We start from the raw sequence: 27,394 nt of genomic DNA, 5'->3' as shown, positions 1-27,394 counted from the left end.
GGAATCCCTGTGATGTCACCAGTATCGTTGTGACAACCAATTCCCTACTTTTTCTCTTAGTGTCCAAAGGATATATCCACAGACATGTTTGCCCGTCTTTGTAGGCGCTTTGGGAGAGTTGATGTTGTTAGAGAAGAGTCTAGAGTGAAGCAAATGAAACCTAAAGGTAATGATGGACACAGGACATGGGGAATGTGGAGTAAGTTCTGGGCAGTGTATGTTGAGCTTCCTGTCAGGGGTGTGTGTGGGGGTCTTCCGCTGGCCTTTATAACAATGGGCCACAACCACTGGAACATCTCCACAGATACTGAATTCCATGATTATCACAATTCCTGAAAGTCAAGGTTTTCACATCATTAGTTTCTCCATAACCACATGGAGGATATGGCACTGCCTATGCTATTATTGGGTGAACTTCTAGTCTTTACTTTTACAGTGCATTCGGTATGTTAAATTGATATAATAACACCATCAGGAATCATGGAGGGTATAACTTTTCTGAATTATACAGGGCATCAATGTACTTCACTTTCATTGCTTCTTTAAATTCAGTGACTATCTGACAGTAGTAAGAGGGAGAGAATTGTGCTCCTGACATGACCTTATATTCTTAGAACTCCTCTGACTACCTCTGGCTGACGGGGCCACTCTTACCTTCATATATTAGAGGTTCTGTGTGGAAGATATTTTTCTACAGTAGCCAAACTATGTGGGGCAGGTAGAGAAAGAGCCTGTAACCTACTGACACTTCTGGGGCATTTGTCATTTCAGTAGGGGTAATTAATAAGTCTGTTGACCATGTCCTCCCCCTACATGACATTTTAATGCAAAGTTATTGGACTAGAGTAACAGTGTAGGATATCTGAGTATCCCTGATCAATCAAGTCATTGTGGATGCTGAATTGATGATCTGACTTCTGAAACCAGAGGGGTGAGGGTCCTGAAACCAGGTTGTAGCCTGCGTACCTGATAATAATCCTGGAGAAGGCATCTCTCTGGTACTTGTAAGCCTGTGTGGGCGGGCATAGGGAACACCTGGCTGCTTACATCTCTTGGTCTCTATATAGTAGTGGGGGAACTGTGATCCACTTAGGAGGCCTCTTACATATAGACCAAACTCCTTGCAGTGACACTGGCTTCCAAGCATGTTCTCCTGTTTGGACCTCACTGTGGTCTGTGTATGCTCTATGCATTCGCCCCATGCGGGTTCACTTGTATTCTTCTACCTACAGAGGCCTGCAGACAGATGTCATCCCCTGAAAATATCCTAAACAAGGTGCAGGCCAACGAGGAAGAGGAGAGGCTGAATAGAGAACTGGAGCTAACTACCAAGGAGAGAAATGAGCTGACAGATCGCCTCCTTTATGTGACAGGTGGATCCATGAGCAAGAGGTATGCATTGCTCCAAACAAAGGACCTTGTTCTAAACCTCATCTCCCATATAGAGGAGATTCAGAACCTGACCCTTACTGAGGAGTGAGTTTGGAAATGGACTCTCTGATTCCGCCTGTTGAAAATCTGAACTTGTGATGTGAGTGAAGAATTCAGGGATAAAGTCACTGGAGCATGAGTTCCCAGTGTACAATTGGAAAGCCCTTGACAGGTGGCAGCTTTGCAAGGTTCTAGGTGCTGTGCGTTTGTGGAGAGTGTTTGTACTTGCTAGGAAGGTGACTGAACGCTATCATCTCCTGGCAGCACCCTTAGGTGACAGGTCCCACATTGTTCATCTCCATGCTTAACTAGAAGGCCTGAGGCGGGGTTGGGGATTTAGCTCAGTGGTAGAGCGCTTGCCTAGGAAGCGCAAGGCCCTGGGTTCGGTCCCCAGGTCCGAAAAAAAGAACAAAAAAAAAATTAAAAAAAAAAGAAGGCCTGAGGCTCAGGCCTGTTCCTTCTTGTCTGTGTGCCTTAAACACTGAGACAGTAATGGTGCTTACATTTCTACTGATTCCCATTGTGCTCTTTCCATATTTGTCTCTCTTTCTCATTCTCTGAGTCTGTTTACTTTTCTTTTCTTGTGGGTGTGTCCCAGTTTGTGTGTCTGTGTGTGCACAAGTCTGCATGCATATGCACAACTTTTATATGTTTCTATGTCCCTGCACACTTGGAATTTAGGGGTCTGTTTTTTGACCTCAGGATATACCTGTATAATAGTTTCATGGAGGTGTAAGTACTTTATTTTGGAAGCCCCACTTTCAACAGTACAGTTCTTTGCCTGTGTGGTCACATTTGTCTATACATTTGTATGCCTTGGGCAGATTATAAGTTTGTGGCAATATCTGGTCTCAACTCCAGAATTATGTGTACTGTCTGCCTCTAGAATATTAGTTATTCAGCTTGTAGCATTCCACTTGTCAAAACAGGAAAAATGAAATCAGAGGTTTCTGGATGTGCGTGTGTGTGTGTGTGTGTGTGTGTGTGTGTGTGTGTGTGTGTGTGTTAGCGTAAGAGCTGTGGCCTAGGCTCTTGACAGCATAACAGGTTTGAATGCAGATCCAGCCCTCCTGATGGAAAAAAGTGAGCCAGGGAACCCTTTATCTGGGTGCTTAGCTTCTGTGGTCCTGGGCACACAATTCCAAGTTTCTGAAGCTGAAGAAGATCCAAATATGTAGAATTCAAAAAGTGTCCTTCCAGGGCTGGGGTAGTACAGGGCACAGCCTGAGTTCATATAATCCTAAACCTCGATGTTCATTGGGTTCTATCTTCCTGGGGCCAGCCCCTACTTCAGGCCAAATCCATTTTATGAAAACTTGAAGATAAAGGAGAAAGAGGTCATGTCATTACTGCACAACTTAGACACAAAGAACATTGAACATCGAGAGAAATTTCAGGAGCTCAAGAAGGAGATTAACTTCTATCGGTAAGTACTGGTCAGAAGGGCCCATCACTTGTGGAATGGCCATGTCTGCCTCTCTTTGTTCTGGACCGGAGGGTCTGCAGCTCTGGGCCCATCTCTTCTGCTGTTTAAATATCACTGTGCCGTGGGTCTTTTGGACTCAGTTTCAGTTCCATAAGAGACTGTCAGTTATCACCACAGTGTCTATGCATCTTTAGAAGGCTCTGCATAGAACTACACTGATTCAGGCATCAGAGTGTTATTAGGCCAACCTGTGGCTCTGGGGTCATACCAGGTTTAACAAAGCTTGATGTGTGGACCACATGGTTTGCATGACCTTCCCTTGGTTCTACTGTCCTCTTGTGGTTATTTGCCGCCTACTAATTGATGTTCCCCCGATGCATTGGGCTTTCATGGATAGTTGTAGATCCCTTGTTCTTTTGGACAGACATGGACTCTTATTGGTGCTTGGGTCACAGAAACAATTTATTCTTCCCTGGATTGGCCGTTTGCTGTTTGTGCAGCAGCCTTACATGTATGGAGATGTATTCTATGAAGTCTTTATGGGTATCTGGGTCCTGGTGGACTTTGTGGGATTTGGCAGTTGGAATGGGAGGAAGAGGCTTCAGGATCTTACTATGCAGAGTGTGTTTCCAGGAACCTGCACAGCCGGCTCCTGATGGACCAGGCATGTATGAAGAAGAAGTTGGTCACATTGAAGCAGGAGAGCAAGGAGGTACAGCGATATTTGTTTGATTTGAACCCGAATGATGAAGACGAACAGGAGAAGACCAGCAACCTCCAGACCCAGCAAAATTTGGTAGGAACGAGCAGCTGAGTCAGATTAACAATGTCTGATACCATTTGCCTATTGGATACATCTTTGCTTCCCCTATCACCTTTCTAATCTCCCCACACCCAGTCAGTCACCCACCTTATGTGATAGAGTTATTCATTGCTCTGTCTATGCACAAGTATTCTGGGAAGTTAACCACTCTTCAGAAACTGAATTATTGGCAATTATACTTCTCTGCCCTTTTTGAAACTGCAGTCCAGAAATGGTGACAGAGGAATAACATATCACATGACTGCATCTCCCTATCACAGATTGGATGCTATGAAGAGATTTGAACGAGTTCTTGGTCGTGTGACAAAGGTCATACAGGGGTCATGTGATGGTTGGAAGCACCTTGTAGGGATAAGAACCAAGTGCAAATGGCAAATGAGTCCTGGTCATTGGCTTCGATCTGGGTATCATGTGGCCTTCTCCTTTCTTCCTGCACCCCAATTAGGTCTCTCCCCATTTCCCCATTCTTGGTTTGCACTGGTAGAGTCTGAGGAGAAGCTTGTTCTCCCACAGTACTGTGAGGGTTGCTGGTGATGTTCCCCAGCCTGCAGAGATATCAGCAATGATTTCAGTGAAAAGATCAGTGCTGTCTGTCCAATGCAGCTGAGGGGACAGAAGGCAGCAACTTGACAGCTGGTATGCAGGCCCCACCAAATCAGTGTCTTAATGGCTGCCTTCTCCTCCCAGGTCTCAGGAACTGCAGGAGACATGGCATAGGACGGATCCCAGGAAGACCGCCCCCTGAGGAATGAGTTTCTCTCTCAGGAGTTCCCTGTGACGACAATCCTCACAGTCAAAGACATTTTGGGGGAATATTCTTCTTCTCAGATAATTTCCTCAATGTATAGAGACCCTAAATTTATGTATCCATATGCCAGCCTATCTCATTGAGGTCTTTCTCCTTTCTCATACCGACAACACCATTTGAGAGACAACTGAGGGGAGTACCTTGACATCTCACCTCCTAGAGGAGAAAAAGCACTACAACTGTGTTTCTAAATGTTTGTTAAGAAAATGCTGTTAAGAAGTGTTTTTGGTTATGATTTTCATTGAAGTTTTCTTTTTGTTATTTCATAGTTATATATTCTTGTTACTGTTTTACATTTTTATACCATTTTAGTTGTTCATTTTATGCCTGTTTTTTGTAAATTGTATTCCTTATGAATAAAAATTGATTTGTAACTCTTGACTCTTAAGACAATCTTATTCAAGGGTCCTTTCCCCTCCTGTAGACTTAGAACTGAGAGCTAGATATGGATCTTTACATTGTCCAGTGAATTCAAAGACACCAAGGGGTACACAGGGTGATAGTGTCTTTTGTGTGGATAATGTGACTTTTTTTATGGACACACACTTTATGATGTAATCACTGACATACTGTATCCATGCTGTCATGTCTTCTGCTCATCCTAGTCTATATCAGTCTACAACACCCATTCCTTATTGACTGTGTGCACCAGATATTGAGTAACACACACTCATGCCTGTAGAGCTGCAGAAAAAATGACAATTTTCACAAAGGAATATAGAATAATCCTAATCGAGAACCATGTGCCTCAGTTTTTCTTACAATACAGCATCAGTATTAAACCACAAAGATAATGACCATCAACGTCATTTTGGGAAATAGGTTTTTATAGGTGCTGTTTCACTTGATCATTCATATGCTGTGTTTTTTATTGTTGCTGATTATATTTATTTTTATCATTTAACTCAATGGATTTTTTTTCAAATGTATGGATGTATGTATGCACTCGTCAGTGCATTTCCCTCATGATCCAAAAGAGGGAATAGCATTCCCCATTGTAGATGATTGTTAGGGACCATGTGGCTCTTCTGAGAGAGCAGCAGATGCTCTAACCTGGGAGTCATCACCACAGCTCCTGTAGGTAGCTTTTGTCCTTCCAGGGCATGTGCTATACTAGATGGACACGATCACCTTCAATTAAGGAGAGAGATCTCAGGAGATGTGTATGTACAGGTGGTTGAGCGGTGCCTGCTCAATGTGGTAGGCTGCTAGGCATCCATACTGGGCTCTGGTGCCTCCACTGCTCATTGTGCATTCAGAATCATCCTCCAGCATCACTCAGTTTCAATTCCAAAAAGATCTTTCACTTACTATCGATGATTATATATATTAAGCACATCTGATGAAATACAGAAGAGACTAGCCTCCTTCTACAGGCCAACTTGGCATAATGAATTCTTTTGATAGAAAGCAAGATAATTATCTCAATCTATGCAGCTTAGGGAGGACCTCAAGAGCATCCATAGTGAATGCAGACTGCAGCTGTGACCACATGTTTCTTTTGCAGAGTACGTCTGTGCAAGCCCAGAGCTTAGGTGGGACAGTTCATGTTTCACCTTTTACATGGAAATCTGTGATTGTATTGAGAAAGTATATGTTCCACGTGACTCATTTCCAATTTATGGAATTAAACTGACTTACTGTGAGTGGAGGTGACTCAGAGAGATAAAGTGAAGAAGAATAATCCAGTATGTCTGCAAACAGATGCTGTCCCATTAGGGCTTTTCAATGCTCAGCAGCTGGAGAAGCAAGGGAAAGGCATTGGTGACTCTCAAGCTTAGGTCCTCTAGTCATTATAAGCTGACCATGACACAAAAAGGGTCATAGGTATCACACTAGAATCTAGTAACTAGATTTAACCAACCTATCACATTAATGCTATATTTGGTGGTAGTTTTTGCCCTCTTAGGACCTGGAAGAGGCGTGGGGTTTTCTAATCCTACTCATAATTTATTATCCTTCCCAACACTATGTGTTTTGTTCTGTTAATGCTAACAGCGGCACCCAATACCTAGGATATTTTCTACTGTCATGTGTGACATGAGACAAAACAGTCCCTGTCATCCCTCACCTGTATAAACTTCCTTAGAGTTCAGTGTAGTTGGAGGGTCCTTCTTTCCTCTCCAAGATCGAGAAACATTTCCAGTCTCCAGACAAGTGTGTCAGCCATTGTCCAGTGACTGTCTTGAGATGTCCACAATGTCAGCTGAGTAAGGACAGGGCAGGGCTGGGCAGGGGATTGGGGCAGGGCAGTGTAGGGCACTGGGGCAGGGCAGGGGTTTGGGGCAGGGCACAGCAGGGCATTGGGGCAGGGCATTAGGGCGGGGCGGGGCGGGGCAGGGCAGGGCAGGGCGGGGCAGGGGATTGGGGCAGAGTCCATGAGATGTCAGTAGGCAACAGGCCAGCTGGGGCTAGTGTGGGTACAGGGCTTCTAGTGTGGGTGTGAGAGGAGGAAATTAGGAATGGTCAGATTCTGATGCAGCATATAGGCGGGAAGCAGCTTAGACCATCTCAGTGCCATAGAGGGACATTGTAGACCCTGATGGGCAGTGTGGGGATGGTAGGGTCTCATATAGTGCTCTCTGCAGGTGTCAGGAGAGCATACAGTGGCTCTTTCAGACTTATGACAATCAGGCAGGCACTGGGTGCAAGTGAGAATCATGGGACAAGCCCTGTGTGCAGCCTGGTTTTGGGACATTCCCAGGTGCCCCATGGACTGCAAATTAAAGGCAAAGGACACAGGGAAGCCAGCAATTCCCATGCACAGGACATACATACCTGTAGATCTTTCTAGAATTTCCATAGACTATCTGTCACTAGTCCTCATTATACAATGCACCAACATTCTGCCCTCTACTTCAACTTGGTGAGACAGCTATTCTAACTCCAGCAGGAAGGCCTCAGGGAAGACAGTAAGAACTCGCAGGTGACCCCTTTTACTATTGAAACAGGGTCTTCCTATGGAGCCCAGAGTGGCTGTAGGATACTAATGCTCCTGCCTCACAGTGACTAGAATTCCAATCCACCCTCAAGAGCAGTTGATTCATCACTAGATCAGACTAAGGACATGTGAGGCCCCAGGGTGCTAGGATTACCAGGGTCCTAGTAAGTTTCTCCATCCTAAATTACAACCTGAGTCGATGCTGCTATTTGGGACACCGCCTGATGCCCAGTGACATCACACCTTGGAACTCTTTGTCAAGCATAAGCTGTTATGGGAATGAAGTACCCACACAATAAACACTGGTCTGGACACTCCTAGGTCAAGAATCCCCTGTTGGAAATGCCTTGGACCGCAAAATTTTAAATTCTAGATCCTTCTGGCTTTTAGAAGATTTATAAATACAAGAAAAGAAAGATGGGCATAGTAATTTAAGCCTGTGATCCCAGTCATGGGAAACTGAGTCAGAGTGATGGAAGACTGTAAGTTCCAGGCCAACCTGTGTTTCAAGAAAAAAAAAAAAAGCATGGTGAAGATTCCACTCAAGTGGAAACCAAAAGGGTTTCACATGGGCCCTGCCATCCACTGGTCAGCACTCTCATCACCACAGCCACAGGCAGACACTGGGGAACATTTCTCTCTTTGGGATGCAATCCACCCCATGATTCTATGTGAGGAATCCCCCAAAGGTTGCATCATGTGAGGGACCTAGAAAGTTCCAGGATTGGGAGAATTTAGGAGTTTATAATTAGGGATGATCTACAGCTGTGGCAAAGCCTTTTCCCAGCACATGGCAGCCCTAGGTTTGTCCCCAACAGTAAAAATAAAATCCCCCAAAATAATTCAAACAAAATGTCCTGAAGCCTGCGCCCTGACCAGTCTCCTCAAAAGTGCGCAGGAACCTGGGTCCACATTTAGGACCCCGCACGGCCTCTGTGACCCGTGAGAAGGGATCTAATATGGGAATTAGTACAGTATGACTTATCCTTGTGGATACCTTTGGTGACAATAACCACCTTACCCCTGAAAACCCATCTACCTAGGGAGCTCAGCACTCATGTCACCCAAAAAGCCCAGATCCTAGGGCCAGCATGGGCAGGTGGTGAAGAAAGTTTGTCTCTCGTGAACATCAGTTGCTGCTCCTGACCTGACTCTATTCTCAGGAGACAATGTCACCCCATAAAGTGTGGGTGTCAACGGCTCTTCCCAGGCCAAGGCTGGGATACTGCTTAAGTTCCACAATGCACAGCAGTGCTCACTCTAGAGCTAAATGTTCTACAGCTGAAAGGGGTGGGTGCTCTGCTGGCCACGCCCCTCCCCTGCAGTATTCAGTGCACTCAGAGTGGTGCTTCAGATGTGAGGGACTTCTTGAGGCTACTCCCATGGAGAATGGCAGATTCATCAGAACGGGGCACAGGGTGAGTTCAGAGCACAGCTGGGAGGAATTTAGGGATGCCAAGCCATGACTAAGACCAGATCCTGGGCTGACAGGCAGTTGAGCTGGAGAACTGGCATCCAAAGTGTGACTGCCTGAATTCCTCTTAGACCAAAAGCCCTGGATCTGAGCTACTTTGGTGCATGCTCCTAAGTGGGGTCCCAGACACAGCTCAGAATTGGGGCTGTGCATGGACGTTGGTGCTGGCAGCAGGTGGCTTAGCCATAAAGTTCCGAGCTTTCCCATCTGTGCCCACTCAAACTCCTCTGTTTCATTTTAGGTGTGTTTGGTATAGTTTTGAGACAGGGTATCTTGTAGCAGCCCAACTCGCTTTGAGCAACAATGTAACATAAAAATAACCCTGAATTCAAGATCCTTCAACCCCTCTGTCCCAAGTCCTGGAATTAAGACCTCCAGCTGTGACCATTTTACTGTAGCATAAGATCCATCTGTATTAGAGTGAGCTTTGGAAATACTGGAGCTCCGACTGTTCCTTAGAATTCAGGTTTCCTTAATTCTTAGCAGGAGTTTTGTGATGATGCTGATGAGAGAGTCAGGAGTTACACTGGGAGAGGTAACAGTCCTGGCAGCCCTGAGTGCTCAGTGAAAGTCAAGACAGAAGCCTGCTGATTAGCACCTGAGTAAAAGTGGGAGGATTCAGAGTTCAAGAACAGACTCAGTTACATACCTAAGACCATATTGCAACATTTTTGTTTCATTTTTGGCTTGTTTTCTTTGAGACAAGGTGTTAATTTATAGCCCTGGCTGTCCTGGAACTCACAATGCCTCTACCTCCCAAAGCATGGAATTAAAGGCATGTGCCAACATGCACTGCCACTAATTAATTTTTAATTAAACATGCTGGCACAATCCAGTAATCCCAGTGCTTAAGAGGCCGAGGCAGGCAGATATATGGTTTCCTGACAAGTCTGATCTACAGAGAGCATGTCAGAATAGTCAGGGCCAAACAGAGAAACCCTGTCTCAAAAAATAAACAACAAAATGAATTTGTTTTAAAGAAGAGAGGAACGATTGAACAGAGAATTAGAGACGAAGATCCAAATGATATTGGCTAGTGCAGGGCCTAGCTTCTGAGATGAAACTGGACACCATGGGGTTAGGGTGGGGATTCTCATCTTGGACTGGGAGACAGAGGGTGACTTCAGGCATGGAAGGCCCAGTCAGTCATTGGTCAGAATTCTCAATCAAGAGGGTGTCGTAAGATCCAAAATGTGTGAGCAGTGTTCTGCATGAGACTAGAAGAACCCACCTACCCATACAAAACAGCCAATGAAGAGTAATCACAAGCATACGTCTGGAGGTCCATGGAGAGGTTAACGTCCACCTTAGTGTGGATTATTCAGAGCACAGGTGGAGAGGAATAGAAGAGCTGATGGTGGCTGAGGCAGGAGAGGAGTTCCGGTGTGAATTTGAGCCAGTAAAGGAGCTTGTAGGTCGGGCAGAGCAATGAGAGGTCTAACAACATAGCTGTTGAGATCCTTCAGATTAATTTGTCTTAAGAGCCTCATGCCATAGCCAAGGACAGGAGAAGATCTGACTATTGGGTGGCTGGGCTCACATAGCCCAACAGGTTTGGCCTTACATCTGTGGGATCCAAGTCTCTCCCTTTAGACACAGCCATGGTGAAGGTGTAGCAATGAAGGTGCAGATGGCTTTGCAATGCTTGGCTTATGGTGTTGAGTACTTCATGCTCCACAGAGCTAAGAAATGTCCTAGAAGCCAGGGAGGCTGAGCATGAGGAAGACAGGTCTCCAGGAGAGAGAAATGATAACCAAAGTCACTAAGAACTTCCTGAATCACAGTGTCTGTTAACCATATATTTTATTTACTTATTTTTATGGGCCTGAGTGTTTCACCTAATAAATGCTTGTGCACCATGTGGTATGTCTGGTGCCCATGAAGTCCAGAACGATTCCATTGAACTGCAATTACAGGCTAATAGGAGCCACCATGTGGGCACTGGGAACTGAACCCTGGTCTTCTGCTCTTAGCCACTAAACCACCCATCTCTTCAGCACCCCCCCCCATTGTATTGTCATTAAGATTTAACCATTTGGCCTTCAGTATTTGAATTAATGCAGATGTGACAAGAGTTATAGTTAACATGATGTTTCAGGCATAGACAGGCAGGCATCTCATTGTATACAAAATATAAATTCTTTCTTTCTTTCCTTCTTTCTTTCTTTCTTTCTTTCTTTCTTTCTTTCTTTCTTTCTTTCTTTCTTTATCTTTCTTTGTTTTACTCTTGGAAACAGGGTTTCTTTTGTGTAGCTGACCTGGAACTAGCTCTGTAGAGGGAGCTGGCCTAGAATTCACAGAGACCTGTCTGCCTCTGCCTCCCAAGTGTTAGGATCAAAGGCCTGTGCCACAACCACCACACATCCTTCTGTTTTAAAGGAAAAATGTAGCCCTACATGGCAGCACGAGTTTAGTCCCAGTATAGACATTTTTCTAGAGTTCCTAAAGGGCTTGCTGCCTTCCCCTTTAGCCCTGGCTAACTGTGAGAGCTCCACACCTATGGGGTTTGCTTCATAAGAGACTGGAGGATGAGAGTCACAGGCTGATATATCTGTGTACAGCAAAGGATGCGTGGTGAAGGTCAAGTGGGTACAGATCAGCAGGTAAAGGCTCTGCCACCCAGCCTCATGGCCTCAGTTTGATCATGGATGAAAGCAGAGAACTGAGTCCACATTGTGTCCTCTGCTCTCCATGTGCATATCATGGCACAGGAAGACCACAAACTACATAAAATGTAAAATGCTGAAATGCTGAGAGAAGAGGCCTATGGTAGGCGCCTCCTACACCTGAGACTTCCAACGCCGAAAAGCAGGGGGTAGAGAGTGAGGATGCAGAGTGCACACAGGTCAGGACAAGGCCATGTTACTGAAGCCTCCATGTGTGGTGAGCAGGCTCTGGGGCACCATGAGGGACATCAGGATCTTCTGCACTTTGTAGAATTACAGGGTTCCATGTTACCTCACATGCCCATGATTTGCCCCCTACTGCAGGGAGAAGCCAACACTAGAAGCCTCCAGCTCCCAGCCCTGCTTTTGCCATGTAGCTTTACCCAGAAGAGCTTGGAAGTCCCTGGACCTGGAGTCTCAGGTGGTTGTGAGCCACCTGACCCTGGTGCTGGAGACTGAACTCAAGTCTTCTGCAAGAGCAGCAAAGACCTGTGCGCTGCCTGGCCCAGCCAGGGCTGTGAAATGGTGTTTATTTTCATCTGAACGAGCCCAACAACAGTTTAGGTCCCTAGAAGCCACATGAACCTGGATGCAGTAGAGTCTGTCATCCAGCCCTTCCCACAGGGAGACAGGAGCCTAAAGTGGACAGTCTCTAGGATTAGGGGGAAGGGCTAGCCTAGCATACACAGCCATGGACGAGAGGTAGAAGGTGAGGACCTGTGCTCAGGTTGTCCCTGACTTTTACACAAGCACATGAGCACCTGTACTCACAGAAACGCCATACAGACATACGTGAGAAAAGAAATAAAACAAACAATATTGAAAATACAATATACTGGGGCTGGAGAGATGGCTCAGTGGTTAAGACCACTGACGGCTCTTCCAGAGGATCTGAGTTCAATTCCCAGCAACCACACTGTGTCTTATAACCATTTCTAATCTCATCTTCTACCCTCTACTGTTGTGTCTGAAAACAGGGACAGTGTACTCACTCATATGGACAAAATAAATAGTTTTTTTTTAAATCCTTTTCTTTAAAAAAAAAAAAAACTCTTCTGTGACACATGATCATTGTGAGATTCCAAATGTCCCTAAGTCAGTAAAGTCCTATTGCTACATGGTGCATCAGTTGTGTCAGCCTTGGTAGTAGAATGGCACAGTTGAAAAGATGCTGGTCACAGTGACCAGGCAGCCTAGAAAGCTCACCATGAGCAGAGAAGGCTATGCTGTGTCCTAGTCCTCTACCCCACACTGCCCCTCATCCCTACGAATAGAGCAAAAAGAACACATGAGGAATCTTCCAGGTTTCTTTCCTCTTTGATTGCCTTATTAACCTAGCCCTGTGCTACATGTAACCTTGTCACATCCTCTGTCCCATCCCTAAGCCCTCATACCTGTCAGATAAGACAGGGATCTTGCTTTGGGGGGAAGCTCTGGTCCCTCTCTGTCCTAAGATGCTCTGAGCCATTGCTGAAATTGTGTCATCTGAGGATTGAGGGAAGTCCATAGCCAGTGCTCTGACTTCCAGGAAGGTTTGAGGAAGGTGGTCCTCTTCCTGTGGTTCCTCTAGTAGGAGCAGCCCACACTTGGGCCCAGCTCCCACTGTCAGGAAAAGGCGGGTGGCTGTGGTCTTTGCACAGCTCCCCGGCTGAATGAACAGTGCATCTCTCCTCTCTCTTTTGCAGGAAGTCTCCAGTCTCTGGTGCAGGTGCTGTTCCCAAGGCAAAGGAAAGGACAGTACAAAGTGAGGGCTCCCGGGATCCTTTAAAAAGTGTCTGCATTGTCTTCATTAATGTTTCTGTTTAATTTTTTATCCCATGTATATTGATCTCCTTGTAGGGGTGTGCATGCCAAAGCATGAGTGTTGAAGGTGGAGGAAAAGCCATGGGAGTCACTTTATCCTACCGTGTGGGGTCCCAGGCTCTGAACCAGGTCCTTGAGCTCGGCTACAAAGAGCTTTCAAGCTGAATTTCCTGCTGGCTCTGATTTCAGGGAGAGTATCTCATAGAGCCCAGACTGGCCAGTAAACTACTGATCATCCTCCCTCAAGCATTGCCATCTACTTCATGAAAGGTTGAGTTATTGACACGAGGAACTGGGGATGGGCAGAGGTGCATGACTGAGGCTATCTCTGCTCAGTGGCATGCCTTTGGGGACTGATAGTTTTCATCAATGAGGTGTCATTTGAGTGCAGTGCTCCTCTGGAGAGATGGAGTCTCTTTGGCCAGGGCATCAGGCTCTCAAGACAGGCCTGGAAGGTGGAGGTCTGGAGGCCAGGCCTGCATTCCTCTTCAGAAGCTGCAGTCCCCACTCAGGACAGTGCTTTAGCACAGGGTCACATATCCAGTTCTACCCTGAGACCTGCTGAGTCACATGCAGTTTGTGCTGAGAAGCAAACTGGGGTCTCCTGCAAGGGCAGTGAGTGCCTCTCAACCACTTACTCATGCTTTCCTTAATTATACACTTGAAGTGGGGCGGGCATGACACATGTGGGGGTCAAACACAAATCAAGGGAGTTTTTTCTCTTTTTGTATCAGAGAGGGCCTAAGGATCAAACTCAAGCCCTCAGGATTGACAGTGATGCCTGGACCTGGTGAGTTCAGGGTAGGGGATGAGGGTTTAGTCCTAGGGATGGAGCCCAGGACCTCACATACGCTAGGCAAGTGCCTAATCACTGAGCTACATCCCCAGCAGATGTTGGTTGCAAGAGAACTTGGGCCCTCACCATGCCAAAGGAGCACTCTATCACTTAGTGGCCCCAGCCTGGTAGTCTTGTTTGTAACCTCTGCTGTGTTTGCATGCTGCCTGAGCTTATTAATATATCCACATCCTCAGGGTGACAAAAACTTCATGGAGACTCCCACTGTCAGATACCTGAAGACAGGTTTCAAAGAGAACAGGTAACCAGTGCAGAAGTCTCCCAGTGTTCGTGTGAAGTACATGGAATATAAGTCCTAGATGACAGAATGTTCAGAACACTGGTGTCCCCACTGTTGGAAGTAACCAGGACCACAGATCCCAGTCTTTCATCACACCTGAAGACCCCTAGCTGGCATGGTGGCACATACTTCTCATCCCAGCACTTGGGAGGCTTAGTCAGGAGAATCTCCTGAGAACAGGAGTAGGAGGACAGCCTGGTCAACCCATCAGGTGTTACCTGCAGGTCTAGTTCCAGACATAATCCTAGCATGCAGTCATCCCCGGCCATGCAGGGAAAGCATCATGGCACACCAGGAAGCCAGTGAGGCCCATGTTGCTTGACTGGGCAGCTACTTGTTAGCCATAAGGACTAGGGCTCAGAGTGCCCAGAGGCTGTGAGACTGAGGGTTTCAAGGACCCAGCAGCAGGCCAGATGGTCTCAGCCTGGTCTCGATACTGAAGAAGGAAGGAGCCCTGAGTCCTGGGCCAAAGCTGTTAGTAGCCCCATGACCTGGGCTGCTGGTGGCTGCTGGGGTCAGGAGCAGTGTCTTGGTGGGTCCTGCTGTGGTGAGAGAGAGCAGCAGAACTTCTGGAGGAGAGAGGGGGAGCAAAATAGAACAGGAATCCAGTGTAGAGATCTTAGAGTGTTTGTGTGAAGCAGAGCTAGGAAGTGGGTTGCAGGGGCAGGGGAGCAGCAGGCTGTGCCTGTAGAGATGAGTCAGCCCAAGGGCAGAGTTGTCAGAGCCCAGCAGCAAGGGGTGGGAGAGTATCTCAGGGTAGGGGCTCCTGTCCTTCCAGGACAGTCTCCATCAGAGACTGAAGGGCTGGGCCTGAGAGGCGAGGGGAATTAGGGATGAGGGAGAGACTGGAGAGATGTGGGAAAAGAATGCACCTAGGAGTGAAGCAGGGCCCCCAAGGTGGGATGGCTGAGGCCCGACAGAGTTGGATGTTGCTGATCCTACATTAGGCCAGACCAGAGGGCCCAAGCTCCAGCAGCCAGAAAGGAAGCCAAAGTGTCTGAGGAGGCCTGCATCAGATTGCTGCATCTCATGAGGGTCCCACCAGTGGCCAAGGCAGGATTTGTTGAAAGCAAGGTTGTGGGTATAATTGTCCTCACCTCGGAAGGGAATAGGTGGGCATGGCTCTCACAGGTACTGAGGGTGCAGGGACAGGAGACCTATGGACTGACCTCATTGCCACTGGGCGGGTGAAGGCTCTTGCTGCCTTCAGTTTGTGGTTGTATTAACCTGGTAGCTTCATTTCTTGAGAAGCTTGGGTGGATGAGGTGTAGCAGATCAAGGTCCAGCTGAGAGGAGGAATCCAGAGTGTTCCATGGTTGGCAAACAGGTTCTGAGATCTGGCCTGTGCACTCAGGCCAGTGTATCTGTTTGTCTTAGCTGCAGGCTCAAGAGGGTTGAACTGACCCAGGATCAAACACCACATGTGCCCTGTGTTTTCCAAGCTTTCTCATGGTTGCAAGGGCTGGGCGAACTCACATGGACTTTTCCATCATTCCCTGAGCTCTAGGTGACTCGGATGGATCATGGAGATATCACTAAGCCTATTCCAGCACAGCAGTGACATCATGGCAGTGTCCTCTAGGGTTCCAGGACTGGATCTTTTTTTTCTCTCTCTGCTGATACAAGTAATAAGACATCCTATAAAACAAGGCCAAGCCTTCCTAGAGTTGAAGCCCAGAACACAGAAGACTCCCCCAGGGATGGGCCCATCCAAGAAGGTGTGGGATGTTTTGTGGCTTAGGTTGTTAAACGGTGAGTGAGAAGTGTCTAAGACGCACACATGTAGCTGCTTGGGAGCTGGGGAGGTCATGGGACCCCCTAGATCTGATTCTACAGATGACTGTGAACATCCATGTGGGTGCTGGGATCTGAACTCTGGTCCTCAATCACTGAGCCATCCCACTGGCCCCTGGCTGTCCCTTCCTAGAATGTTTCTGTATTTCCTCCTACTTGATGCCTTGATGCTGGCTCCTAGCCCAATGGCCTATATACAAGATGAATTCTATAAATGTCTTATAAACACTAAGTATCCTGTGAAGGGTACTAGTGCCCTGTTTATAACAGGAAGGCTGAGGAATCCAGTCTGCAACAAAGAGAAGGCTGGGTGCTTTTCCTGTCATTCAGCATGAAGGGCCAGTCATGTTTTCATTGTAGCGTCCTGGTTATGCTCTGGGTCTTCCTGGTGCAGCAGTCCTGTCTGTGACAAATGATGTGTCTCCTGCAGGAGGAAGAGTGGTCGAGTCACAGTACCTGCAATATGACAAGAAAACGAAAAAGGTGATGAAGTCCTTGACTCCCAGAACCACAGGAAGTGGGTTAGGTGGAGGGCAAGTAGGGAGACAGCTGAATCCTGAAGGACACTGTTGGGAACTTTGCCAGGTGCCTCTGTGACATCCAGACTTGGACACAGGGATGAGTCTGGGTAGTCTAACATCAGCATATATCAGTCTCCATGGTCTATGGCCCCTGCACCTCCTCACTGCTCCTCTGGCTTTGGAGACCTCAATTTTGCCAAGCCTTTTCTTTAGGACCATCCTCTGGATCATCCAGGTGGCTCCTAAGAGACAGGCACTGACAGCAGACATTTGGTATGGATCGCAGGCGAAATTGTCATGGGGCTTTGTGCCATCCTACCCAGAATGCTGTGAAAGGCCCCACTTTGGTGGTGTTCACTTCTGGAATGCCCTGTGTGATAGTTTCAGCTGTGAATAACAAGGCTAGCAGTTTCTACTGCTGCCCACACAGGCCTCCAGCTCCCTGAAAGCTGCAGTGCTCACCTAGAAGGAAGCACTTTCAGGACAGGGAGAGCCCTGAGGAGCTCAGTCAGCTTCCTGGTCATCCCTGCAGGGACACCTCACCCCTGCAGTGTGGTCATCCCCGCAGTGACACCTTACCCCTGCAGTGTGTGGTCATCCCTGCAGTGACACCTCACCCCTGCAGTGTGTGGTCATCCCCGCAGTGACACCTCACCCCTGCAGTGTGTGGTCATCCCTGCAGTGACAACTCACCCTTGCAGTATGTGGTCATCCCTGCAGTGACACCTCACCCCTGTAGTGTGTGGTCATCCCTGAAGTGACACCTCACCCCTGCAGTGTGTGGTCATCCCTGCAGTGACATCTCACCCCTGCAGTGTGTGGTCATCCCTGAAGTGACACCTCACACCTGCAGTGTGTGGTCATCCCTGCAGTGACTCCTCACCCCTGCAGTGTGTGGTCATCCCTGCAGTGACTCCTCACCCCTGCAGTGTGTGGTCATCCCTGCAGTGACTCCTTACCCCTGCAGTGTGTGGTCATCCCTGAAGTGACGCCTCACCCCTGCACTGTGTGGTCATCCCTGCAGTGATGCCTCACCCCTGCAGTGTGTGGTCATCCCTGAAGTGACACCTCACCCCTGCAGTGTGTGGTCATCCCTGCAGTGACACCTCACCCCTGCAGTGTGTGACATCCCCGCAGTGACACCTCACCCCTGCACTGTGTGGTCATCCCCGCAGTGACACCTCACCCCTGCAGTGTGTGGTCATCCCTGAAGTGACACCTCACCCCTGCAGTGTGTGGTCATCCCTGAAGTGACACCTCACCCCTGCAGTGTGTGGTCATCCCTGCAGTGACATCTCACCCCTGCAGTGTGTAGTCATTCCTGAAGTGACACCTCACCCCTGCAGTGTGTGGTCATCCCTGCAGTGATGCCTCACCCCTGCAGTGTGTGGTCATCCCTGAAGTGACACCTCACCCCTGCACTGTGTGGTCATCCCTGCGGTGATGCCTCACCCCTGCAGTGCAGACCTTTGGGCCTGTGGCCTTCAGGTTCCGGATTATCTGTTAAGCTCTGTTCATAATCAGAATGTTTTGTGTTCAGCCTCTGCCTGGACTGTACTCCAAGAAGAGTTCAAGGGTTTCTGTGGCAACATCTAGTGATCAAGCCTTAGCAAAAGGATTCCCACATCACCCTGCAGGCAGATTCCCATAGTCATCCCTAGTCCATTTAAGCTGCTGCTGAAGATGCCTTGAAGGCATAGCCACAGCGACCCCATGTGTTCAGAGGTGATGTTTTCCTTCAGGAACCTGATGCTGAGTCTTCTCCTAACCCAGCAGGCGGTCCCTGTGTCAGGCTGGAGTCTTGAGTGTCTGTGTTGTCCTGATACCACCTGCTGTGTTCTCCTGGGGCAGAATGGATCTCAGAAGGTCTGGGCCAGTCTCACTGGTTGAGGATTCTTGCAAGGCCTCATCTCCAATTCCTGAGGGAAGGTGTAGATTAGGAGAATGCCTGGATTTGAAATTCAGTGTTTTCAGATTTCAGGATTGGATGAGGGGTACTCAGCATGTGCATGTGTCCATGTCTCTGTATGCATGCACATGCAGGCCAGGGATGGACACCAGCAACCTTCCTCAGTCACCCTACCCCTCTCACACAAAGGAGCTCTCACACAGAAGCTGTGGCTCACAGATGAGGCTGGTCAGGCTTAGAGTCCCAGAGATTCTTCTGCTGTGCTTCAAAACTTTGAATGTGTGCGTGTGTGTGTGTGTGTGTGTGTGTGTGTGTGTGTGTGTGTGAGAGAGAGAGAGAGAGAGAGAGAGAGAGAGAGAGAGATTCTACCAGCTTGTACAACCATGCATGCACATATGGATGCCAGAGGGAAATATCCGGTATCTTCATTTTCGAACAGGGTCCTAATCAACTATCAGGTCTCTATATCTTAATATCTAGCAGGGGTCCCAGCGTGAGCATAGCCAGGGCATACACATGCTTGGCTGTCAGGCAGGCAAGAGGCAGAGATCTTGTTCTATTTTTCATGGTTAATGCTCTTAGTGCCCTTGAGGGCCTGGCTGACACCTGCCTGGAGACTGCTGGATCTGATGCTGGCCTAGACAGCCAGGGCTATTGATGATGGATGCCCAAAGTGGCCCTCATTCTTGGCAAACTTCTCTCCTCTAGTCTAAATGTGCTTGGGTGTTTAATGCAAGGACTGGGTTGTAGTTTACCTCTTCCATCCTGCTGCCTCCTTGTTTTCTTCAGCGGGTCACCTGCCCTAGTGAGGAAAGAGAAGTGTGTGAACCACAGCACCACCCGCCCATGCTTCTGCTTGCTGGTCTGTGGTATCTGTTGATGGAGAACCGTTCCTGTGGCGGGCGGTCCCGTTGCTGTTTGTGAGTTTTGAGGATTTACGCCAGTGTAGTAATGTGCACAGTCATCCTGGGAAACACCACAGGAAGTTGGTCCCCAGGTTTCAGCACACAGAAGCACAGGCCAGAAGAGATGCCCGGGTGTTGAAGGAGGTCCGGTAGATGTGCTGTTAGTTTCCTGTGTCTGATGCATGATTGTCCCTTGCTTAATAAAATGTATACACAAAACTCTTTAAGTGTCCCACTGACCTCTGAGAAAGAACATCAATGGGAAGATGGCTTTGAACTCTTAACTCCCTGTTCCTGTCCTCATAACAGTTTTCTGTAGCAACCAAAGGAGAGAAGCCACCTGAGGGAAGGAAGTCCAAGACAGTGCCTAGGAGCAGAAGTAGGGTCTGGCTGTAGAGGGGACAAGTGGCTGGGTATAGGGACTCTAGGATCAGAAAAGAGGTTGCCTGGCATCTCCCACAGCAACGAAGACAGTCACGCATAGTCATGCTCAAAGGCCAGTCTGATCCAGACTGTCCCTCATTTCCCAGGCGATTATAGATGGTGTCAGGTAGCAGTTGAAAACTGGCCATCAGGGCATGATTCAAGTGTTTATTAAGGTATCATGGCATCAAGGGTTTATGAGGACATAGCCATATGTACACAGAACGACTTGCAGATCCAGAGAGCAAGGAGGGAATAGCCAGGAGCTCCTGCTTGCTGCTGCCTTAGGGGTTCTACAGAAATCCCAGTGGCACTTGGGAAGTGGAGGCCATATCAATTTGGGATTGTGGCCACATGGGGAGACTGAGGCCAGCCATGTGCTGTGGCATCAGAACACTGACCAGCGATGACAAAATGGAACATAAAACACTGGTTGCTCAGCTTTGATACTGCTGACTGCTGACGTGGCCAGGGGCCATCCGGTTCACCAAAGGCTCAGCCAACAGTTGTCTCTCCACTCACCAAAAGTCAAAGAGTGGCCCAGCTCCACAACCAAATGTGTGCCCTCATTGCAATGGCTCCGGTACTGTTTCACCTCAGCTGCGGAGATCTCAGGATCCATGAGTGTCCAGCACGCACACACCCGAAAGAGACAGTCTTAGGGGTCTTAGGCAGCACTGAGGGTGGTGAGCCTCTGCCTCACGGCTCAACGGCCCTGACCTTAGCATTGTTTGGGCACAAGAGAGCAAAGTGATGGGGACAGACAACCTGCAGTCTACCATGCTGGAAGGGCATGACTAACACTGATTGATCACATCCATGTGACTACTGAAGCTTTTCCTGCTCTCTGTAGTGGTGACCTTACAGAAACCATGCACACCCGGGTTAGACTGTATTAAAGTAGCACACCATTTCAGGGTTCCCTGCAAGGTACCATGGGACAGTAGTAGCATGAGTCTGCATGCACCTCGACACATTTCACTAGGGACTACACACACACACACACACACACACACACACACACACACACTTTACTGACATGGTGCACATTCTTTGCACACAGAAGAAAGTGAGTAGTAGTGAAAACACACCAATAATGGAATTGATGGAGGGAGCTGTGGGGAAGCTGGGGCTTAGAGTTACTTAAAGGCCCTATGCAGGCTCTCCTTCTGTTGGAGGAGAAACTTCAAGTGCAATGTGGTTCTTTATTTTCTTTCTCTAAAGCACAGAGGGCTAGGGTGAAACACAGGGCTTTGAGCATGTTCGGCAAGTGCAGTCACACTGAATTAAATCCTAGGGCTGGAACCTATTAATCTTCTACAAAATTACAGAGCAGCCTCGATGAAGACTCTCAGCTGAAAATGTGGACATCTCAAGACAGGCACTGGACAATGGCTGTCAGACTTGACTGAAGACTGGAAATGTTTTGCTATCTCATAGGAAAAGAAGGCCCCTCCCACTACACTGTACTCTAAGTACATTTTATTCAGGATAGGATGACATGAACTATTGTCTCATGTCACAGATGTCAGCACAAAGTATCCAAGGTATTGTATGCCAATGGTAGCATCAACAGAACAAAGCACACAGTGTCCTGAAGACATAAATTATGAGTTTGTGTAGCAAGACCCAGGCCTCTTCCAGGTTCTTAGATAGTAACTGAGAACCTCAAATACGGTGGTGATGTGATAGTGTGGGGTGAATCTAGTTACAACTAGCTTCTATTTTGACACAGATGACTCTTTTTGTGTCATGGTCAGCTTATAATGAATGACTAGACCTAAGCATGACAGTAACCAAATACTACATTGCTTCTCTAGCTGCTGAGCTTTTAAAAGCCCTGGGGTGACAGCAAGCTTTTGTGGACATACTGGATTGGTCCTTCTGTACTTTAACTCTCTGAGTCACCTCCACTCTCAGTAAGTTAGTTCAATTCCACAAATTGGAAATCAGTCACCTGGAAAAAATACATTCTCAATACGATCCCAGTTTGGCCATGGAAAAAGGGTAGCTTGAACTGTCCCACCTAGTTCTGGGCTTGCACAGGCCTGCTCTCCAACAGAAACCTCTGTTCACAGCTGCAGGCTACATTCACTATGGATGCTCTGGAGGTTCCTCCCTAAACTGCTTAGATTAAAATAATTTTCTTGCTAACAATCAAAAAACTGATTATGCCGATCTGGCCTACAAGAAGCTAGTTTCTATTCTGTATTTTATCAGATGTGTATAATACATATGGTCATCATTGATATTAGGTGAAAGATCTGCTCTAATATGGACACTGAGTGATGCTGAAGGATGATCCTGACCCACAATGAGCAGTGGGGACACCAGAGCCCTGTAGGGATGCCTGGCAACCTAACACGTTGAACACGCACAGCTCAGTAAGTTCCCTGTGAACACACATCTCCTGAGATCTCTCTATTTAATTGGAGGTGATCCTGTCCACCTAATACAGCACCTCATGTGGAATAACAGAAGCCACCTGCAGGAGCTGTGGTGATGACTCACAGGGTAGAGCATCTGCTGCTCTCTCAGAAGAACCACATGGACCCTAACAATTCGGTAAAGCATGTCAGTGATTACATCATAAAGTGTGTGTCGGAGACACAGCCACATTCTCCACACAAAAGACACTATCACACTGGGTACCCCTTGGTGACTTTGAATTCACTTACTAGCCCAGTATCCATGGAACATGCAGAGATCCTTCTCTAGCTGTCAGTTCTAAGTCCACAGGAGGGGACAGAACCCTTGCGTAAGAATGATGGTCTTAAGAGTCAATAGATAGAATTCAATTTTTATTCATAACAAATACATTATTACAACAAAACAGGATTAAAATGAATAAAAATATTTAAAAATATTTGAAAGTAAAAATAGTAACAAGAACATATAAATATGAAACAACAAAAAGAAAACTTCAATTAAAATCATAACAAAAATATTTCTAAAAGCATATTCTTATCGAACATTTAGAAGCACAGACGTATTGCTGTTTCTCCTCTAGCACACATAATGAAAGGCGGTCCCCCAAGTTGTCTCTCAAGTGCTGTTTTCTGAGAAGAAAGTAAGACTTCAATCAGTCAGGCTGGCTTAGTGGTATATAAATTTAGGGTCTCTAAGAAATGACAAATTAACTCTGAGGAAGAATACTCATCCAAAAAATGTTGTTACCATTCAGGATGTTGGTCATCAGGGACACCTGAGAAAGCAACTTATTCTTCAGGAAGCTCTCTTACTGGTGTGTGTCCAATTCCAGCTCTCTTGCACTTTCTGAGACCTGGGAGAGGAAGGCAGTTTTTAAGACACTGATTTGGTGGGGAAATGCAAGCCAGCTCTCAGAATGCTGCCTTCTACCACCTCAGGTCTATTGGACAGTCGACATGGAGCTTTTAACTGATATCATTGTTGCTAACTCTGTGGGCAGGGCAAAATCCCCACAGAGCCTCACAGTAATGTGGGCTGCCAATATGGGACCCAGACTTATACCAGTGCAAACCAAGAACAGGGCAATGGAAGGAACCTCATTGGGTTGCAGGAAGAAAGGAGATGTCCATATGTCACCAAGGTTAAAGCCAATGACAAGTACTAATTTGACATTTGCACTTGGTACTTATCCCAAAGGTGCTTTCTACAGAGGAGGTCACATGACCACAGAGTGTCATTTGTCAAAGAACCAAGAGATTGTTCAAAACTCTACAGAGCATCCAATCTATCATGTGCATGTGCAATAATAAGACATGTTATTCATCTGTCACCATTTCTAGACTGCAGCTTCAAAAAGAGCAGCAAAATATGCTTGCACAATAATTCAGTTTCTGAAAAGTGGTTAACTTCCCAGAATACTTGTGCATAGGCAGAGCAATGAACAATTCCATTACATGAGGTGGTTGGCTGGTTGTGAGTGTGAATTAGAAAGGTGGTAAGAGGAGCAAAGATGTATCAAATTGGCAAATTTTATCAGATATTGTTAAGCTAACATATCTGCTCGTCCCTACCTGTTAATGCTGGTTCTGGCCGTTGCTGGTCTTTATCTTTCTTGTTGAAGTCAACCAAATATTTCTGGTTCAGTGCACAATCAAGATGTACCTCCTTGCTCTCCTGCTTCAGTGGGACCAACTTCTTCCTACATGTGTTCTCCATCAGGAGCTGGCTGAGCAGGTTTCTGGAAATACAGTATGCATAGTAAGATCATGCTGGCCCTTTCTCCCATTCGTACTCCCAAGTCCCACTAACTCTACCAGGTCCCTCATACCCATGAAGACTTAATAAAATGCATCTTGATACATATAAGGCTGCTGCACAAACCATAAAGAGTTAATTCGGGGAAGAATAAATTGTTTGCTTGGCCTGACACCAATTAGTGTCCACATCTCTGAGAAAGAACATGGATCTACAACTATCCATGAAAGCCCAATGTATGGGGCCAACATCAATTAGTACTGGGCCAACACCCTCAAAGAGGTCAGTAGAACCAAGAGAAGGTCATGCTAACCATGTGGCTAACCACGCACTGAGTTTTGTAAAACCTGGTGTGACACCATAGGTCCAGGGCAGCCTAATAACCTTCTGCTGACTTCAATCACTGCTGTTCTCTCTAGAGCCTTCTGAAGATGCCTAGACAACCCTGGGATGAGGAACAGTCTTTTATGGAACTGAAAACTGAGTCCTAATGACCCTGGAACACTGATGGGTAAATAGCACAAGAGATAGAACCAGAGCTGAAGACCGTCCAATCCAGAACAAAGAAAGTCAGAAATCCCATTCCACAAGTGATAGCCTTTCTGACCAGGACTTACCTAGAGAAGGTAATCTCCTTCTTCAGCTTATGGTTGTTCTCATGGACCTCAGTGTTCTCCATCTCTAAGTTGTGCAGAATTGACATGACCGCCTCCTCCATTCTCTCCAGGTCTTCATAATATGGATTTGGCCTGAAGTGTGGCCTGGCCCCAAATGATAGAATACAATGAACATCGGCATTTAGGAATATATGAACTCAGGGTGGGTCCTACATTACCCCAGGCTGCTGCCTGGATCTTCCAGCACTCAGTCCCCTGCCTAGCAAGTACAGAGACTCACCATAAACTCACTGTAATTACAATCTTGCAAAGCCACCAGCTGTCAAGGGCTTTGCAAATGCACACTTGGAACTCACTCTCCCTGACTTTATCCCTGAATTCTTCATTCAGACCACAAGTTCTGCTTTTAAATAAATGGAAGCAGATGAGTCCAATTTCCATCTCAATCCTCAGGGTCAGGTTCTGAATCTCCTCTATATGGGAGGTGAGGTTTAGCACAGGGTGGTTAGGGAGGCACAGCTTTCTAGAACCCAAAACCTTAATAGAATAAGATGAAGGTGACCTTGCAGACCCAGGAATGAAACAAGAGCATTTGGAGCGATTCATACCTGTTCTTCATGGATCTCTCTGTCAGGAACCTCAGGCGATCTCTCAGGTCATTTCTCTCCTCGGTAATGAGCTGCAGCTCTTTAATCAGCCTCTCCTTTTCCTTCTTGGCCTGCTTCTCGCTTAGAGCAGTTTCAGGGGAAGATGTTTCTCTCCCAGCATCTGTAGGTAGAAGAACACAAGTGAACCTGCATGGGGAGAATGCATAGAGTGTACATAGACCACAGTGAGGCCTAAACAGAACAAGCCTGGAACCCAGTGTCACTGCTAGGCGATTGGTCTATGCTTAAGAGACCTCCTCAGGGGATCTCAGTTCTCCCACTACTCTATAGAGACCAAGAGACGTAAGCAGCCAGGTGTTCCCTATGCCGGACATCACGTGCTTACATGTACCACGGAGATGGCTTCTCCAGGATTATTATCAGCTGAACAGGGTAGAGCTTGGTTTCAGGACCCTCACTCCTGTGGCTTCAGAACTCAGATGATAAATTCACCATCCACAAAACTTGAGTGATTGGAGACACTCAGATGCCCTACCCTGATACTATAAGCCAACAACTTTGGATTTAAAACACATTTCCGGGGAGGATATATTCAACAGACTTATCAGTGTCCCTATGTGAAATACCAAATGCCCCAGAAGTGTGAATAGGTTACAGGCTGAATCTTGGTCTACACGTTCAAAATAGATTTGGTATTGTAGAAAAAATTTTGTAACATACAACCTCTAATATATAAAGCAAACGATGACCCTGCCAGTTAGAAGAAATCAGAGAAGGTCTAAGAACATAAGGTTATTGCCTGGAGCACAATCTCTCCCTGTTACTACTGTCAGATACCCACTGTATTTAAAGAAGCAATGATAGTGAAATACATTGCAGCCCTGTCTAAAGTCAGAAAAGGTGGACCCTCCATGACTACTGATGGTGTTATTATATCAATGTAACATAACAAATGAACTGAAAAGTAAAGACCAGAAGTTCACAGTATAATAGCATTGGCCTTACCATATCCTCCCAGTGGGGATGGGGAAACTAAAGTTCTGAAATCCTTGACTTTCAGGAATTGTGATATTCATGGAAATTCAATTCCTTTTCAGATGCTCCAGTTGCTGTGGCCCATTGCTAGAAAGGTCAGCGTAAGCCTGCAGCCACCCTGGCAGGAAGCTCAAAATACACTGCCCAGAACTTACTCCACATACCCCAGAAGTGCTGTCTTTGTCCATCATTACTTTGAGACGAAAGGCCAGACTCCTTCACTCTAGTCTCTCCAGAATCGACGTTCCCCCTCCCAAAACGCTTGCGAAGACGGGAAAACATGTCTTAGCTTGTAACCGCCAGACTCAGACTGAGAGAAACTAGGGCACTGGTTGTCACTACAACACTGGTGACATCACAGAGGATGCCAGAACTCTCTAGGAGACAATAGAATGTCCAAGAAGGGACAGCAGATGTCATGGGGAGCAGACTTTGCCTCCCTGGTAATGTTCTCCCTGTACTGAGCGTACGCAGAGGTGCCCTTTCCAGGAGACTTTCCTGGGGCAGAGCTACTGAGCATCTCCTGCTGATGCTGGAACCTAACAGCCTCCAACCCAGTGAAGTAAGTAAACTTCTTCCTGACATCCTCAGGCTTGGTGTCCCCATGAGTCACAGGGAGGAAGGATGGCATGCATCAAGGAGAAGGGCCATGGGCAAGGAAGACAGGATCATAAGTCAGTCATCACTGACACCAGCAAAGTGTGTGCTTCAGAGCTGGCTCTGCTCATTCTTGTCCCAGTGGCAGGACTTAAGAGTGGTGCATACCTGTCACCCAGCACTCAGAGACGTCTGAGGCATGAGAACCAGGAGTTCATGGCCATCTTAACTAATGGTGAGATCAAAGCCAGCCTGGGCTGCATGAGACTCAGTCTCAAAGCAGGCAAGGAGG

At 47.0% G+C, this 27,394-nt stretch overlaps 1 protein-coding gene across 2 annotated transcripts in view; it reads right to left on the bottom strand.

The window, feature by feature from the left end:
- Window positions 1–26,827, bottom strand: part of LOC134483571 (disks large homolog 5-like) — a 46,720-nt gene extending 19,893 nt beyond the window's left edge. The window contains exons 1-2 of one of the 2 annotated variants that reach the window (XM_063278809.1): window positions 26,661–26,827; window positions 25,471–25,630 (exon numbers count right to left, since the gene is read on the bottom strand). In XM_063278809.1, coding sequence (XP_063134879.1) covers window positions 25,471–25,630; window positions 26,661–26,787 — 287 coding nt within the window. In that variant the 5' untranslated portion in view covers window positions 26,788–26,827. Of the gene's footprint in view, window positions 1–24,868; window positions 25,631–26,660 lie in introns of those variants that run through there. The other variant, XM_063278810.1, reaches the window with a different exon arrangement.
- Window positions 26,828–27,394: the final 567 nt, after the last annotated feature.

Source organism: Rattus norvegicus, chromosome 19, assembly GCF_036323735.1.
Source record: "Rattus norvegicus strain BN/NHsdMcwi chromosome 19, GRCr8, whole genome shotgun sequence".
NCBI lineage: Eukaryota > Metazoa > Chordata > Mammalia > Rodentia > Muridae > Rattus > Rattus norvegicus.
The sequence above is the reverse complement of the archived record's forward strand: the minus strand, read 5'-3'. Positions and strand labels throughout refer to the sequence as shown.